Here is a 16,265-nt window from a genome sequence, read left to right on the forward strand (position 1 = left end):
CCAGATAAAACCTGATTGATCAGGGTGGATAATTGATGGTAGTAGGGGTTTGATTCTGTCAGCTATGAGTTTGGTGAATAATTTATAATCCAAATTAAGAAGGGATATCGGGCGGTAAGAGCTGGGTAATTCAGGATCTCGGCCAGGTTTTGGAATTACTCTCAATAGCGCAGTATTAAAGTGGTGAGGGGGGATTTGTGCTGAAAAAAGTTGATTAAGGAAAGCTGTCAGGGCTTGGGTAAAAGTGTTTTTTTTTCTTAGTAGTTTATAAAAATCACTGCTGAAGCCGTCAGGGCCTGGGGCTTTGTCGCTTTTTAAAGAGGTTATTGCTTTAAGCACCTCCTCCTCCGTAAATGGGGCCATCAGTGATTGCGCTTCTCTGGGAGAGATCTGTGGGCATTGGATAGAGTCCCAGTCAACGTGGTTCTCCATCTGTGGACTGAGATGAGATGTGGGATCGGGGGGGGAATGGGAGTAGAGGTTTGAGTAAAACCGACGAAGGGTGTCAGCAATTTCTACATTTGACTTGGTGAGGTCCCCTCTAGCATTCCTGAGAGGTTGGACCACCATTGGGGGTCTAGTGCCTTGAAGGATTCTCGAGAGGAGTTTACCAGTCTTATTTCCAAATTTGTGGAATCTGTAAGTTGAAGAAAAGAGGTGTCTTTCTCCTAGTTTTTGTAAATATGCATCGTAATTTGTTTTAGCTGTTAGGTAGACCAATTTAGATGAGGCATCAGGGCGTAATTTGTATTGTTGGAAGGTGGTGGTTAGGTGATTTTGAAGATCTAAATATTTGGTTGTATATGATTTATTATTATTCGCAATGTATGATATTATCTCCCCCCTGATGACGGACTTAGCGGACATCCAAAATAGAGGTGGGTTGGTTTGTAAATGATGGGAGTTGTTGGAACAAAAGTCATTCCAACTTTTTTCAAGTCTAGCCTGAAATTTAAGCGATTTGGCAAGGTAAGTGGGGAATTTCCATAGGCGTGATTTAGGGTCCGAAGAGGGGTATCCGAAAGATATTGTGATAAGCGCGTGATCTGAAAGGGAAATAGCATTGATTTCAGAATCACGTATAAGTGGAAATAGAGTGTGGGATATGAAAATGTAGTCAATCCTAGAGAAGGTATTATGGGCAGCAGACAAACATGTGTATTCTCTTTCGGTGGGGTTTAGTGCCCTCCACACATCTACCACCTGTAGGGAGTCTGCCAGAGCCGGGATACCTAATTTCGGGAGTTTAGGGGGATTGTTTTTCTGGGAGGAGCGATCTAAAACATTGGATGAGATAAGGTTGAAGTCGCCTGCTAATATAAGCGGGTTATGGGAAAATGGGATCAGGGCCGCTGTTAATTTTTGCATGAATATTTTGGAATATTTGGGGCGTATACATTACACAGGGTGTATGGCTTGGATTGGATTATAATAGAGATGATAAGGAATCTACCTTCCGGGTCAGTGATCAACTTATCTATTTCGAAGGAAATATTAGATTGGATCAGAATTACTACCCCTCTTGCTTTGGAGTTATAAGGGCTAGATCCAACTACCTTCCAACCTAGCATATTCAATTTTACTATTTCGGGTGGGGTCAGGTGAGTTTCCTGCAAAAAAGCTAAATGGACTTTTCGTTTATTAAGGTTAATAAGTATCTTACGTCTCTTCATGGGGGAGTTGAAGCCTCCTACGTTCCAAGAGCCAACCGTCAAGTCTGACATCTATTCTTCGTTGAGGATTGAGTTGCCTGTAGAGTTTGGAGTGTGGTCTCGAAGGTCCGAATAAAGTGAAGACAAGAGGAAAGAGAGGGTGGGGACACATAACATGGGGGATAAGACAAAGACATGACAGACAAATGAAAACAAAAAACATATAGTAGAATGTACCAGAAAACAATTATCATCGATATCAAACAATGAGCAGTCCAATGATTAAGGTTATGTTTCACCGATGAGAGACTTCCTAACATATCTAAAGTGGAGTATGCAACTTGTGCAGTGACCCACTGAAGTTCAATATTTAACATGGGTGGGGAAGCGAAGCTGAGTCGTCACCGTCATTTCCGCCCACCAACTAATATAAAAGTCTAGAGGGAGGAACCTAGCCATCCCTTGAACCGTCTAACATTAAATGAGCTTGCCCTGAATTTGGGAGAGTGAAGGAAATTAAGGAGAGGGGGGGGGGAGAGGGGGGGGAGGGTAAAGAGCAGTGTTTATGAATAAGTGGGTTGGGAGTGGGGGGGGGAGGAGGTGAGGGGGAGAAGCATTTATCAAGTCAAAAATTCTTAACGCTAATGATCTTAGAACAGAGAATAACAAAATAAACATATCCCTGCAGTTCTTAACAAAATTATGTATCTTGGATGTCGGACTATTACTATACAGTAACTACTCAATGAGGAGGAGATTGACATTTCGAGTATCGATTTTGCTGGAGACCATAAATAAATTAAAGAGGAGGGTGGGAGGGGGAAGGGGTAGTGGGATGGGGGGGGGGGGAGCGGAAGGAAGAAAGAAAAAATTACAATCTGGGTTTTAGACTGTGAGATATCTTCGCCCTTTCCCCTGATAAAGGATATACGATCCTGATTGATACTAGTAGGGATAAGAGCTAACATTAGGTTTCAATTAAGATTTTAGGCTCAGTCCTGAGGAAGGAAAGTCAAGAAGTACTGTGCTGTACTACAAATGTATGATTTCAGTTCCATCTTTTTCTTGTAAGGCCAGAAAAATGATTATTTGTGTTGTGAACGTCTAGAACCTGTATATTTAGGTCTTAGGTTGGTGGGATTGGGTCGGTGGGTGATCAGCCATCTTTGTGGTGGTTACGGAGGCATAGGACGCAGGAGGGACCCGGTCGCTGATATCCTGATCTCGTTCTGCTAGAATTCCGCGAAGATAAGACTCTGCATCCTTAGCTGAGAGAAAGTCCTTGTGGGAATTACCGTCATAAATGCGTAGTCTGGCGGGATATAATAAGCCAAACTTACGGCCCTCAGTAACTAATTGGGAGCAAATTGGAGACAAAGCCTTGCGAGCCTTCGTCAACTCCACTGAGTAATCCTGGAAAATTAGCAAGGTATTGCCTTCCCATTGTATGTTCTTCACCCGTCTGGATGCAGTCCAGATTAATTGTTTATGGAGATAGTTCATACATCTGAATAGCGTAACACGGGGCCTGGGTTTATTAGGAGAGGGAGTGGGACCCACTCTATGAGCCCTCTCTATTACCATGTCTCTGCATTCTTGTTCGATGCCCAAGATGGTGGGTAATGTGTTTTTCACAAAATGGGAGAGAGCTGTTCCTTTAAGAGATTCAGGTAACCCAACCAGCCTGATGTTATTCCTGCGGGAACGGTTCTCGATTTCGTCAAGTTTGTTCCATATATGATAGTTATCAGACGTGAGAGATTTTACAGCATGCTGCATGTCTTTTAGCTCGTGTGAGACAGCCCCCAGGTGATTTTCTGCAGTGGCCACTCGGTGGGTGAGGGATTTTAGCTGCGCCGTTATGTCTGACACTGCCTGTGATAGCAGAGGGGCCATGGTGTTTTTAATAGCGTCTACAATATCCCCATATGTAGCGGGCATGTCAGGGGAGCGGCAGAGTTTACTCACTGCGTCTGGGTGGTCTGCTGCTGTTTTCTTGCTGGCAGGTGAGGTATCTATGTGCGGGGTGCCGGGCGCCATGTTCTGCTCGATCCTCCGCTTCTCCTGGCGTGGAGGGAGCGGCGTGGACGGCACCGTTGCGGATGTTACCACATCCATCCTGACTCCCAGATTGAGCAGGTGCCTGTGTAGGTTAGATGAGGCGGTTTGGAGGCTGATTAAGCCTTGAAAAAACTATGTTTGTTGGCGGGGGTAGACGGAGCTCCGGAGCGTGCTTCCTCACTCCATGAACCGGAAGCGGAAGTCCCAATAGTAAACGTTTAATTAAGGAAAACATAGGCCCACTAACTGATACTAGTGGAAAAAGTGTTACTGAGGACAAGGGAAAAGAAAAACTGTTAAATGAGTTCTTCTCATCAGTATTTACTAAGGGAGAGCAGACTGTGGAACGAACATTTACCACAAACGGGACAAATAAGCCAGATCTCATTGTGGATTTCACGCCGAAGGAAATAATACTGAGGCTAAGCAAACTCAAAACAAATAAATCACCAGGGCCAGATGGGATTCATCCGAGGGTATTAATGGAATTAAGGGATGAACTAGCTACCCCCCTACATTATATCTTTAGCAAGTCACTATCGTCAGGTATAGTACCAAAAGATTGGAGAATAGCAGAGGTAGTGCCAATATTCAAAAAAGGAAAAAAGGAAGATCCCGCTAATTACAGACCCGTTAGTTTAACATCAATTGTGGGTAAACTATTTGAAGGATTTTTAAGGGATGGTATCCAGAAATATTTAGATCATCACAGTCTACTCAGTGCTAACCAACATGGGTTCGTGAAAAATCGTTCATGCCAAACTAATCTACTAGGGTTCTATGAAGAGGTTAGTAAAAACCTCGATAATGGAAATGCTGTAGATGTGATTTTCCTAGATTTCGCTAAAGCATTTGATACTGTCCCACACAAGAGATTGATTAATAAAATGGAGAACCTAGGATTGGGTGAAAATATCTGCAGATGGGTAGGGAATTGGCTATGTAATAGAGAACAAAGAGTGGTTGTGAATGGTGCCGTATCAGATATGATACCGGTACTAAGTGGAGTGCCCCAGGGTTCGGTTTTGGGGCCCATTTTGTTTAACATTTTTATTAACGATATTGGGATAGGGTTACTCAGCAATGTATCCATCTTTGCGGACGATACAAAACTTAGCAAAGTCATCAAATCATCAGAAGATGTCACCATGCTTCAAAATGATCTTGCAATTCTAGATGAGTGGGCAAAAAAATGGAAGATGAGATTCAATGTAGATAAATGTAAGGTTATGCACCTTGGGAGACACAACCAGTGTGCAAGTTACAACCTTAGCGGAGAGGAACTGGGTAATTCCATACTTGAAAAGGATCTAGGAGTCCAAATAGACAGCAAACTAGGATGTAGTGCCCATTGTAATGTAGCTACAAAAAAGGCCAACAAAATTCTGGCATGTATTAAGAGGGGAATGGAAACTAGGGACTCAAGGGTAATTATGCCACTATATAAAGCATTGGTGAGACCTCACCTAGAGTACGGAGTAAAGTTCTGGGCCCCACACTATAAAAAGGACATCATAGAATTAGAAAAAGTCCAAAGGCGAGCAACAAAGCTTATTAGGGGAATGGAGAATTTAAGCTACGGGGAGAGATTAAGCAATTTGGGACTATTTACATTAGAAAAGAGACGTTTAAGGGGGGACATGCTCAACATGTACAAGTATATCAAAGGCCAACATAAGGAACTGTCAAGTACCCTCTTTTCTACTAGAAAGGAATCTAGGACGCGAGGGCATGAGTATAGATTAGAAGAAAAAAGATTTCATTCAGCTAGTAGAAAGAATTTCTTTACGGTCAGAACAGTCAAACTCTGGAACTCTCTTCCCAGAGAGGTGGTAACGGCTGGCTCATTAAATGCGTTCAAGGAAAAGTTGGACAAACATTTACTGGAGAAAAACATCCATGGGTACAAATAAGAAATATAATTTGCCTGTAAAATACCAGAACCTACCAAATCAGCAATGGATATCTATACCAGGTTGAACTAGATGGACGCAAGCTAGCCTTACCTACTATGTAACTATATAACTATGTAACTTGTTAATTGCACTCTTCCCACCCAATCCCCAACCCCTCTACTACAACGAATGGTAATAAAAGTGGCTTACATAAACACCCATGCATTCCAAGATAGCATATGTCATTGAGAGTTATAAGATATTCCTCCCTTCACATAGGCAACAGAGATTTGCTTTTTAACTTGCAAAATTAAGTTTGTCAATAACACATTTCTGATATCTAAAGCAGTGTGCAGAATGATCAATTACCAAAGCATTTAAATACATCCAGCACCTGAGGTGGAATAATCTGCAGCCCAGCTCAGACCAAGTATGTAGAATGTTGGTTACCTATGACAATATCAAATCAATCTAGGACAGAGGGTGGAATAATCTGCAGCCCAGCCCAGACCAAGTATGTAGAATGTTGGTCAGTTGCATACATACAGATGTGTCCTTCTGTTGCTTCAGTCACACCAAAAATACCCTCCATGCACCGAAGGCCCCATTAGACTCAGCTTTTGAGAATAACGTTTTTGAATGTGTATAATTAAAACATATAAAAGAAAACCAGCACATGGCTAAATTACACTAATCAATTTTCAATTTAGTGTGCGCAATTTGAACATGTGTGAAATTGAGTATAAACCGCAAAATCTGTGCTGTGGTGGGGTTTCCTCATGTCAAGTTCTATTGTGCTTTATCTGCCACTCTGTGTGTGTGTGTGTAATTAATTAATGTACCTTTAAAGGCACAGTATAGTTACCTGGTACACTGTGAGTGTTTTTGTTTTTTGGTGTGATGCGACATTGAAGGAAAATTCAAGTAATTGTGGAAGCTATTGGGGATTTTATTTTTTCACCTGTTTAATTAGGTCAAAGATCCATGATAACTAGTGAATTATGGGGTGCTGTGACAATGTTAACCCCTTGAGTGGTTTATCCTACCCCAGGAAAACCCACCACTACCTTCTGCAGAACAGCTCAGCCGGGAAATATTCCAGGCATACCACCAAAGTGGTTATTGTACAACTCCATGAAGCTATCACATATTCTGTGTGATATCTCCTGTTAACCCATGTTAACTATGCCCTTTAAAACATTAAATTACAAGGCATTAGCAAGTTAATTGGGAGAAATCAGAAGAGAAATTTAATAATGTCTTGAGCATTAATGCCCGAGGTTGCTTTAGTTTTGTTCCTCCGATTAGTTGAATTCATACCCTATGACACAATTTAAAAAATCTAAAATTTTGGTACGCATCTCAGTGTTTCTCAGTTAAAGAAGAAGACGTGTGCCATAAGGCATACAGACAAGTAGTGAGGACACACCTGTAGCATAGAATAAAATATATAATTACAAAGATTTTTAAACAACAATTGAGCTTTAGCTTCCCTAGATTTTTCATGGATACTTGTTGCTTTTTAGTACATAGGTGGAGTACCAGTGACAAATGCAGGATTTTTAGAGAGGGGTTTCCAAATGTAATACAAAATCTCCTACAAGGCAGTGCATTGGAGTAAGTATGGGAGTCTGGGGGAGCAGTAAAAGCCCTGAAAATTGGTCTTTTTATGCACTGGATACTGTATTAAATAGAGTACTAATATTTAACAGCACAGATGGTCTATAGCAGGGGTAGCCAACTCCAGTCCTCGAGAGCTACCAACAGTTAACGTTTTCAATGTCTCCACACAGAATCAAGTGAAGTATTTAGCTCAACCTGTGGATCTTTTAAAATGTGTTAGTCAGTAATGAGTGCATCTGTGTATCTGTGAGGTGAGCTGGAAAACGTGAACTGTTGGTAGCTCTCGAGGACTGGAGTTGTATACCCCTGGTCTATAGCATAGGCTGTTTCGAACATTTAAATAAAGTGGTCAGGAAAAGGTTAAACATATCATAATAAATAAATACGCGTCCTCCGACCTTTTCATACCCCCACTAGCCACATCGGCATGGAGTTGATTTTAGATAGTGTGGCAAGCGCAACGAGCCACCGAGCCCGAAGCATGGCGAGCACAGCGGAATACATGTAAAATAATCCGTGTCCCCTTGCGGGGCTCGCAGTGCTCGCCACGCTTCGGACTCGGTGGCTCGCTGCGCTCGCCACACTATCTAAAATCAACTCCACGCCGACGTGGATAGTGGGGGTATGAAAAAGTCGGAGAGACGTGTACCGCCGCCCCTCGCAGCTGTTCGGATTGGCGTTGATAGTGGGGGTGGCGTTGACAAAGGGGGTGCATTTAACAATGTAGGCACCCATCAGGGTGCTTGTACAATTAAACTTTGCATCGCATGCATCGCATGCCGCTATATTGCATGCAATGCGATTGTAAAAGATGCACTATGATCAAAATCGGGGCGGCGTGCTAGGAAACAAGTACCATCTCCTTCCTCAAGCTGGGTGTATCCTAACATTTCATCTCATACACCAACACTGGACGTTGCCTAAAATATTGTCACTGCTTCATACTTGTACCGCTTTCTGCATTACTGCTGTCCCAGCATGTGAACCACTATTCATAATTTACATGTAGACACTAGTTGGTGTGCATCCTCCCTGCTATATACCTAACCAGTGTATCATAGTGAAAAAAGCCGTATGAGATACTATTTTCAACAAGCAGCAATCTACTGGTGTATACATATGTTTGCACCTTACCATGTCATAACGCTGTCATTGTTTCCAATGACCCACACTGTAAACTCCAGCTCTTCTTTTCCAAGCATCCTGCCCATCCCAAAATGGCATAGCTAAGTCATCTTTAGAGCATGCACAATGTTGACTCATGGCAGTGAAGACCAGTTTTTGCTGTCATTCTTAGCTATGCAGAATTCACTCCTAACTGTTCTTACCCAAACTCATGAGTTAAGGTGGCCATACCTTATCTATATATCTGCAGATCTGTCTGGTTGGAACAAAAACCTGGCTATGGATGAGAGCAAATTACAGTTGACCATTTGCTTGCCAATGCTGGAAAACTGACAAACTGTCACTCATCCATATCCATGGGGGTTATTCTAGTCCATTCTTTCTGACAAAATCCTTCTTAGATGGACAAAACCATGTGCACTGCGGGTGGGGCAGATGTTACTTGTGCAGAGAGAATTAGATTTGGGTGGGGTTTTTCTTCAAAGTGAGATCTATATTGAAGTGTAAAATCATGCAGTCAGTATTTTCCCTGCACAGAAACAAAATAACCCACCCAAATCTAATTCTCTCTGCACATGTTACATCTGCCCCCCTGCAGTGCACATGGTTTTGTCCATCTAAGAAGGATTTTGTCAGAAAGAGTGAACTAGAATAAACCCCCATGTTTTTGTTCCAAATAGCAAGATCTGCAGACAAATCTTACTAGTGTATGGGCACCATTAGAACTGTCTGGGTCATTCTCATTGGGATAAATGATTTCCAAAGACAGGTATGTTTTTTAATGGATCACACTTCAGTAAGTCAAGTCAGTGCGCTGAGAAATAGTTTTGTTAATTTTCTATTCATTTTCTTTTTTTATTAAATTTATTATTTGGCAGATGCCAATAAGTAATTTATTCAATTGTAGAGGGTGTTGGGTGTTAACACGTAATCAAAATTATTATAGTGCAATTCTTCACTGGTTCATTTCTGATATAAAATGTAACCAGCATACATTATAAATAATTGCCTGCTAAAATGTGAAACCCAAGAAGCTTTTGAAGATTTCTATAAAATAGTGTCATGTTCTCTCTCTGCATGACTCCAATGGAAATCACTTTTTAAGTTATTCTTGCGTAGGGCATCAATGTCTGTGAGATAGACCTGTATGTAAGAACATAAGACTCTCCCTTTATACAGTTCACATGGTCTAAGCAAGATTGCTGAGCAGAAAGTGGTTTATTTGGCATTTCAGATGGAGTGAACCTGATGAATTCTTAGGAATTCTATTAGTCAGAATAAGGATAAGGTGCGTTAATAGAAGAAAGGAGCGAAACAGATCTAAATATTTCACACTAAACAGTGCATAAAATTTCAAACCAAACCACACACTGCAGTAGATTCAGTTATCCTAATAGGATTTTGTCATGCAGGAAATGTCAGCTTTATTTAGAATGTATGGAATCATTTTTTTTCTATCATGTCATTTCTAATTTTCAGCATTTGGGAGACCGCTGGGCAGCAATATGCAGGTGGACAGAGGACAGGTGGATTCTGTTACAGGAAATTCTTCTGAAATGGCAAATGTTTGCCGAAGAACAGGTGATTTTCTTTGCCATGTGTAACAATAAATTTTAGGATTCAACACTATTTAACACAACATACTTATACAATTTCAATATGATTTATCATTTTTATATTCATTGAATTGTCTTGCATTACTATTTTTCAAAATTATTATTTTTTCTTTATCATGTTTAATGGTAGAGCGGGTAAAAATGTAATCTTATCTTAATTTTACAAACATCTTAAAATAAATTCTATGAGCATAAGCAGAGAAATTGTTGGTTTATATATTCAAAATTTTAAGTGTCGGTAAGAGCTTATCAGTTTTTGAAAGATGAACATGATCAGTTTCCAAATGATACATACAGTATTGCTGAGTTGAAGTCACAAAGAATAAATTAAATTGGAAAATAAAAAATGGTGCAAATGGATCTTTTGAGACTAAAAAACGAACTGAATACGTTTATGGAATTTGGATCCTTAGCTTGTTTTTTACAGAGCATCGCATTAAAATAAAAGAGTACGCAACTTTACGTACGGTATAGGTCATTTATCATTTTAAGTTGTGCAATGTCTTCTACTTAGTAGGTGTGGTAGTGGAGGAATGGTCACCGAGATGGGAATTTCTATTATCAGAAATTTCATCAGGAAGGTAGGCGAGGCAGATGTAGACCCCTTTAGAGAAAGATATTGCTTTTGTGATACAACCTGAATCTGTCCTTTAGACAGACCATGTGAGAACTGTAAGAGGCATTCCTGGGTGGTGACTAGGAGCTAACAAGTGATGGCTAAAGAGATGCATAAGATTGTCGCAGATGCGTCACTGAAAATGGCTGTGCTCAAAATCACTGAACAAGTTGCATTGAAGGCCATATTGAGATGTGGAGACTGTATATACCTGCTATAGGTAATGTAGCATAGATGCATCATGAGGGATTACAGTGTTTGCAGATGCTGGCAGTGAACATTCGGATGTATGGATGTACACAAGGGAAGAATTAGCAGCAGCATTAGTAGAGAGACTCAGCCCCTGAACATGATACCTTCTTCCTATATTTCAATGTTTCCCATTAAAAGAACCCTCATTAGTTTTGATACATCCTTCCTCATTGGTAGAATCCGGGTGCTACACTGTAAAATTGCATGCAGTACTCGGCTCCTGTCAGAGTGTAGGAGCCAACAATGCACCTAGACCATGGGTCTTCAAACTGCGGCCCTTCAGATGTTGTGAAACTACATGTCCCAGCATGCATTGCCACATTTTTTCCTATAAGAGCATGCCAAAACTATCAGGGCATGCTGGGACATGTAGTTCCACAACATCTGGAGGGCCACAGTTTGAAGACCCATGACCTAGACAGCCTCCAGAGGTTGCCTAGTTGATGAAAAACAGGGGTTGGACCATGCCCTCTCCATGCAAGTTGACGTCCCCGTTATTCCAGGGTTAGTGTACTGCACAAACAATAGTGATGCAACCACTAACTTCAGTACTTATTTGTGTTTCAGTGCCTATTTGATGGCTGGCTGACCGAGAAAGAAGAGGCAGTGAATATCATTCACACTGAGAACTTTAAGGATCAGAATGAAATGCTTTCTAACCTAAGGAAATTAGCGGTATGTACATATATATACTTGAAATATCATAAATGGAGAATAGTATTTTTTTTGGTACTTATGTAGTATCTGGGCTGCCGATTTTTTGATTGTATGCCTTAAGTTAAGGCATACAATCAGATGCGATGCGATGCGATGCGATATCGCATCGCATCGCATCGCATGCGACCATCGGATGCGATGACCCGATTTTTCCATAGGAATCAATGTTAAAATGGACTGAGTCCATTTTAACATGGAATTCAATGGGAAAAAGGGGTCCTTTTCATACCCCTACTATCCAAGTGGGCATGGAGTTGGATATAAACCTGTGGCGAGCGCAGCGAGCCACCGAGCCCGAAGCGTGGCGAGCGAAGCGAGCCCCGCGAGGGGACGGTATTCTGTGTCCCCTCGCGGGGCTCGCTACGCTCGCCACGCTTCGGGCTCGGTGGCTCGCTACGCTCGCCACAGGTTTATATACAACTCCGTGCCCACTTGGATAGTAGGGGTATGAAAAGGACCCCTTTTTCCCATTGAATTCCATGTTAAAATGGACTCAGTCCATTTTAACATTGATTCCTATGGAAAAATCGGGTCATCGCATCGCATCGCATCGCATCGCATCCGATGGTCGCATGCGATGCGATGCGATGTACCCGATTTAGAAATCGGCAGCCCAGATACTACATAAGTACCTTTTTTTTTCTGTTATTTTATGAAAATACTTTACCTTTACAAATACATGCAGGTGTAAAGTTACTCGGATAGGGCACTTTTCCCATTTGATAGTCTCATGACACACATCACAAAGAGAAAATAAAGATAGTCACTTCCATAAAGCACATTGCTTTCAAAATCATTAAAATGAGTGTATAAGTGTACAGTATAATGGCTAATATTTCCCTTTTGCATTCACTCAAAACTGTGTAAGATTGATATGTATAGGTAATGCACATGATGAGGTATGTGAGGTATGGCTGAGCAACAGTCTCATTGTAACATTGTAATACATATACAATGAACCAAAATCAGAGGTAAACTTTGCTTATTTCTGATTGAAGGTCACCAGCTGTACACTGAAACATTTCTCAACTCCACATTAACAATTGTATTTGGTCAAGAGAAATGGTAACCAATGGTGTAGTACTGTACAGTATAATTTAAAACATGTATCCCTTTTAATATAAGAAGATTATTTGCTGCTAAGTTTATTAATTGATAATGCTTCTACAGAATGTTTCATTGGAAAACACATTGTAATGGTCTGGTGTTTAGGATCAACACTTTGGCCCTTATTCTGATCGGTGCGGCCGGATACGAATATGCGGCCAGCACCGTGCGTCCTAAACCCCGCCTTCCATACGGATCGCCAACTCCGTCCGTACGCGGTAAGAAGCTGTCCGAACGGACCGCACGCGTATTTCTCATGAATACACCTCCTCCATCTCAGGGAACCTCCCCCATCATTCGATGGTCGCAGAACATCGAATGCAGGGCCGAGTGGTCCGCCAGCTCCTCAGACCACACGGGCATTTCTCCGTGCAAAAGCAGGGATCTGGGCGGGCAGCTGACATCCGGCAATGTCATATGTCCGCCCCCTACACGTGCGTCACGGCCGCATTACCATACGTACGCCCAGCGTTTGCATGGGAACGCCCATGAAACGCGGGGTGTAAACATATGGTAATGAGCCCAAACAGCCCTTCACACCCCTCTCCACCCCCTGTTCGTAGTGTACACATTTCATGTGGAATGTGGCCGTGTGTCCCGCTCGCACATGCGCAGAGACGCCTCTGCACATGCGCAGACACAAAACATCGGCGGCACGATCGGATATTACTGCACCAACCAGAATAAGGGCCTTTATTCATTGTCACCTTTCTGTGTATATTTTTCATTTCATTTAAACATTAATCAATTAGCTGTATAGCAGAGAGCATTTTATTGGAACCGCAGAAGAGGGGACTACTTATGTTTTGGTATTTTACAATTGTTGAAAGCAGTAAAAACATTGCCCTTACATAAGTCCCCATGTGGCATTTTTTTTAAGTGGTGGGAGTGATAACTATAGTTTTCCTGTGACTGGAATTCAATAGCTACTTTTTTATGTAACTCCTTTGGCAATAGCCATGACCTATTGGATTAATTGTAAGTTTACAAACTGTATCCAGCAATGTTTGCTTTCATTAGCAGTAGAGACAAGCACTCTCTACAATTAGTAGAAAGTGATAAACAGTCAACACAATGACTAAAAAAATATTCTTTTATATTAAAAAAACACTTTCAAGACACATTAAGGAACAGCCAGTTTTGGCTCAACAGGGCGAAAAATTGTCTTCGAAAAATGGGATGGGCTGTGAACATGAAAATGTGATTGCATCATCGCAGCATGTCCAATATATAATGCCTGCTTTACCAGTATTGTAAAGCAGATTGTGGCTACAATGAGGCAACTCAGTGCAAAAATGCATCATTGCCCCTCCCACTTTTCCTCCAGGAGCAGCCAGCTGGGGGGGATAGTAGCAGCCTAAAGTAGCAGATTGCAGAAAACACTAGCAATCATTGTAAAGTATTAGAAAACTTTAGAAGTACTGTGGATAGAGAACATATCACAAAACATGTCCATATAAACTCTACATTGATATGAAAATATTTACATAGATGGAATCTTGTATATGAAAAAATGTTATATAAATGCCTTAGAAATATGCCTTTCTTTTTTAATACTGGATACTCTTATGGTTTAGATTTAGCAACACTTTTACAAATTCCCTACACATTGAAATGTTATATTAATTGATTAATATTTTATACAATTAGAAATGATGAATACCTACTGATTAGCTGCAGCAAATTGAGAGAAGACAAAGGCCTATTACAGCAAATGTGTCTTATATAACCCCAGGTGGAAAGAACAGTGGGCCTGATTCAGAGATGAACGTGCTCATCTCAGATGGATGCAAACCACTAGGGCCTGATTCATATTCTGTAGATTTTGTGGCATATATTGTAATCTAAAGGACCAATGGTACTTCTTTACTTTCACGGCGCCACTCTAGATAGGACAGATAGGATACTAGATAGGATACGATTTGTATGCGATTTGACATAAGATATCGCATAAGATATAGGATAGGACAGATAGGATACTAGATAGGATACGATTTGTATGCGATTTGACATAAGATATCGCATAAGATATAGGATAAGATTTACTATCCATTTCATTACCCCACTATCCACTAGGGCGTGGAGTGAGAATAGAATAGTGTGGCGAGCGCAGCGAGCCACCGAGCCCGAAGCGTGGCGAGCGCAGCGAGCCCCGCGAGGGGACACGGATGTTGTTTGAAAGCAAGTCCCCAATATCGCATGCCATTTGCATGCAATTCCATAAAATACATTCCGTGTCCCCTCGCGGGGCTCGCTGCGCTCGCCACGCTTCGGGCTCGGTGGCTCGCTGCGCTCGCCACACTATTCTATTCTCACTCCACGCCCTAGTGGATAGTGGGGTAATGAAATGGATAGTAAATCTTATCCTATATCTTATGCGATATCTTATGTCAAATCGCATACAAATCGTATCCTATCTAGTATCCTATCTGTCCTATCTGTCCTATCTGTCCTATCTAGTGGCGCCGTGAAAGTAAAGAAGTACCGGACCAATTTTCCATATTTTGTGCAATCGCTGTTAACAAAACTTGGCATGGACAGTAGGAGTCCTGCGCTGTTGGATGAACTGTGCCTGTAGATGTCAGTAGATTGATAGTCTGTAGCCTTTTGGGGGCAAGGAAAGGGTGGCTAGGAGAAGATTTCCTGGTTCCTCTTGATTGTAGCTGTGGTGGCTGACTTAAGTGGACCAATGGGTCATGCAGCCAGCCACTCGAGTAGCAGGTGATTAGAAGCTGTGTCATAGGAAACGTCATTGTGATTTGTGACAAAGCATTGGATAACAAATGCATACAGGTCATATTTACTGATACCAGATGCCTCCTGCTGCATTAACATATTAATGCATTGTTGCTGCTCCCAAGTAAGCAGCAACAATAGACTCTCCAACTACATCTGTTTCCTTTATACATGTGTCCTTTGTACAACTTTTGTTATTTGCTGTGGAACCCTTGTGGTGCCATATATAATAATAATAATAATAATAATAATAATAATAATAATAATAATAATAATAATAATAATAATAATAATAAATTATACTTATAGTTATTTATTGCTGAAATTTGTCTGAAAAATTAGATATTCCTTATTTATCAATATATTTAATGTACTTTGAATTAATATGTTTAATAAAAAATATATTTTTACAGATTTTAAAGGGTGAGTTAGAAATGAAAAAGAAGACAATGGACAATCTCTATTCACTCAGCCAAGATCTTGTTTCCTCGTTGAAAAATAAGGCAGTGTCTCAAAAAAATGATGCAAGACTGGAGAACTTTGCTAAGAGGTTGGATGATCTTGTGCAGAAGCTAGAGGGTTGCACCATGAAGGTAGGTGTTGTGCCTATACCTAAATTATGCAATCTAATAAATATGTGTACAAACTACATTTCATATATACAATTGGTTGTAAATTCTTATCAAAAACATTCTTCATGCAGTTTGGCTAATGGGCCCCATACATCAGCAATTAATTGTGACAATCCTCAGATCTGGAGATGATTGCCACAATTAATTTTAGATGTGTGGGCTCCCCCTTTTGGCAATCCCAATCAAAAATGAATAGGGATCGGCAATCGATTGCTTAATCAGATTTTTAAACT

The 16,265-nt window shown here is 41.0% G+C and overlaps 1 protein-coding gene across 13 annotated transcripts in view; it reads left to right on the forward strand.

The window, feature by feature from the left end:
• Positions 1-16,265, forward strand: part of DMD (dystrophin) — a 1,973,025-nt gene that overhangs the window by 679,248 nt on the left and 1,277,512 nt on the right. For all 13 annotated transcript variants that reach the window (XR_014470468.1, XM_083174338.1, XM_083174337.1 and 10 more), the window contains 3 exons: positions 9,836-9,937; positions 11,408-11,515; positions 15,814-15,993. Coding sequence is in view for 12 of the 13 variants with exons in the window: in XM_083174338.1 (XP_083030464.1) it covers positions 9,836-9,937; positions 11,408-11,515; positions 15,814-15,993 (390 nt within the window). In the remaining variant the exon portion in view is untranslated. The remainder of the gene's footprint in view (positions 1-9,835; positions 9,938-11,407; positions 11,516-15,813; positions 15,994-16,265) is intronic.

The sequence above is a fragment of the Crinia signifera genome, chromosome 2, assembly GCF_055691185.1.
Source record: "Crinia signifera chromosome 2, ASM5569118v1, whole genome shotgun sequence".
NCBI classification, from domain to species: domain Eukaryota; kingdom Metazoa; phylum Chordata; class Amphibia; order Anura; family Myobatrachidae; genus Crinia; species Crinia signifera.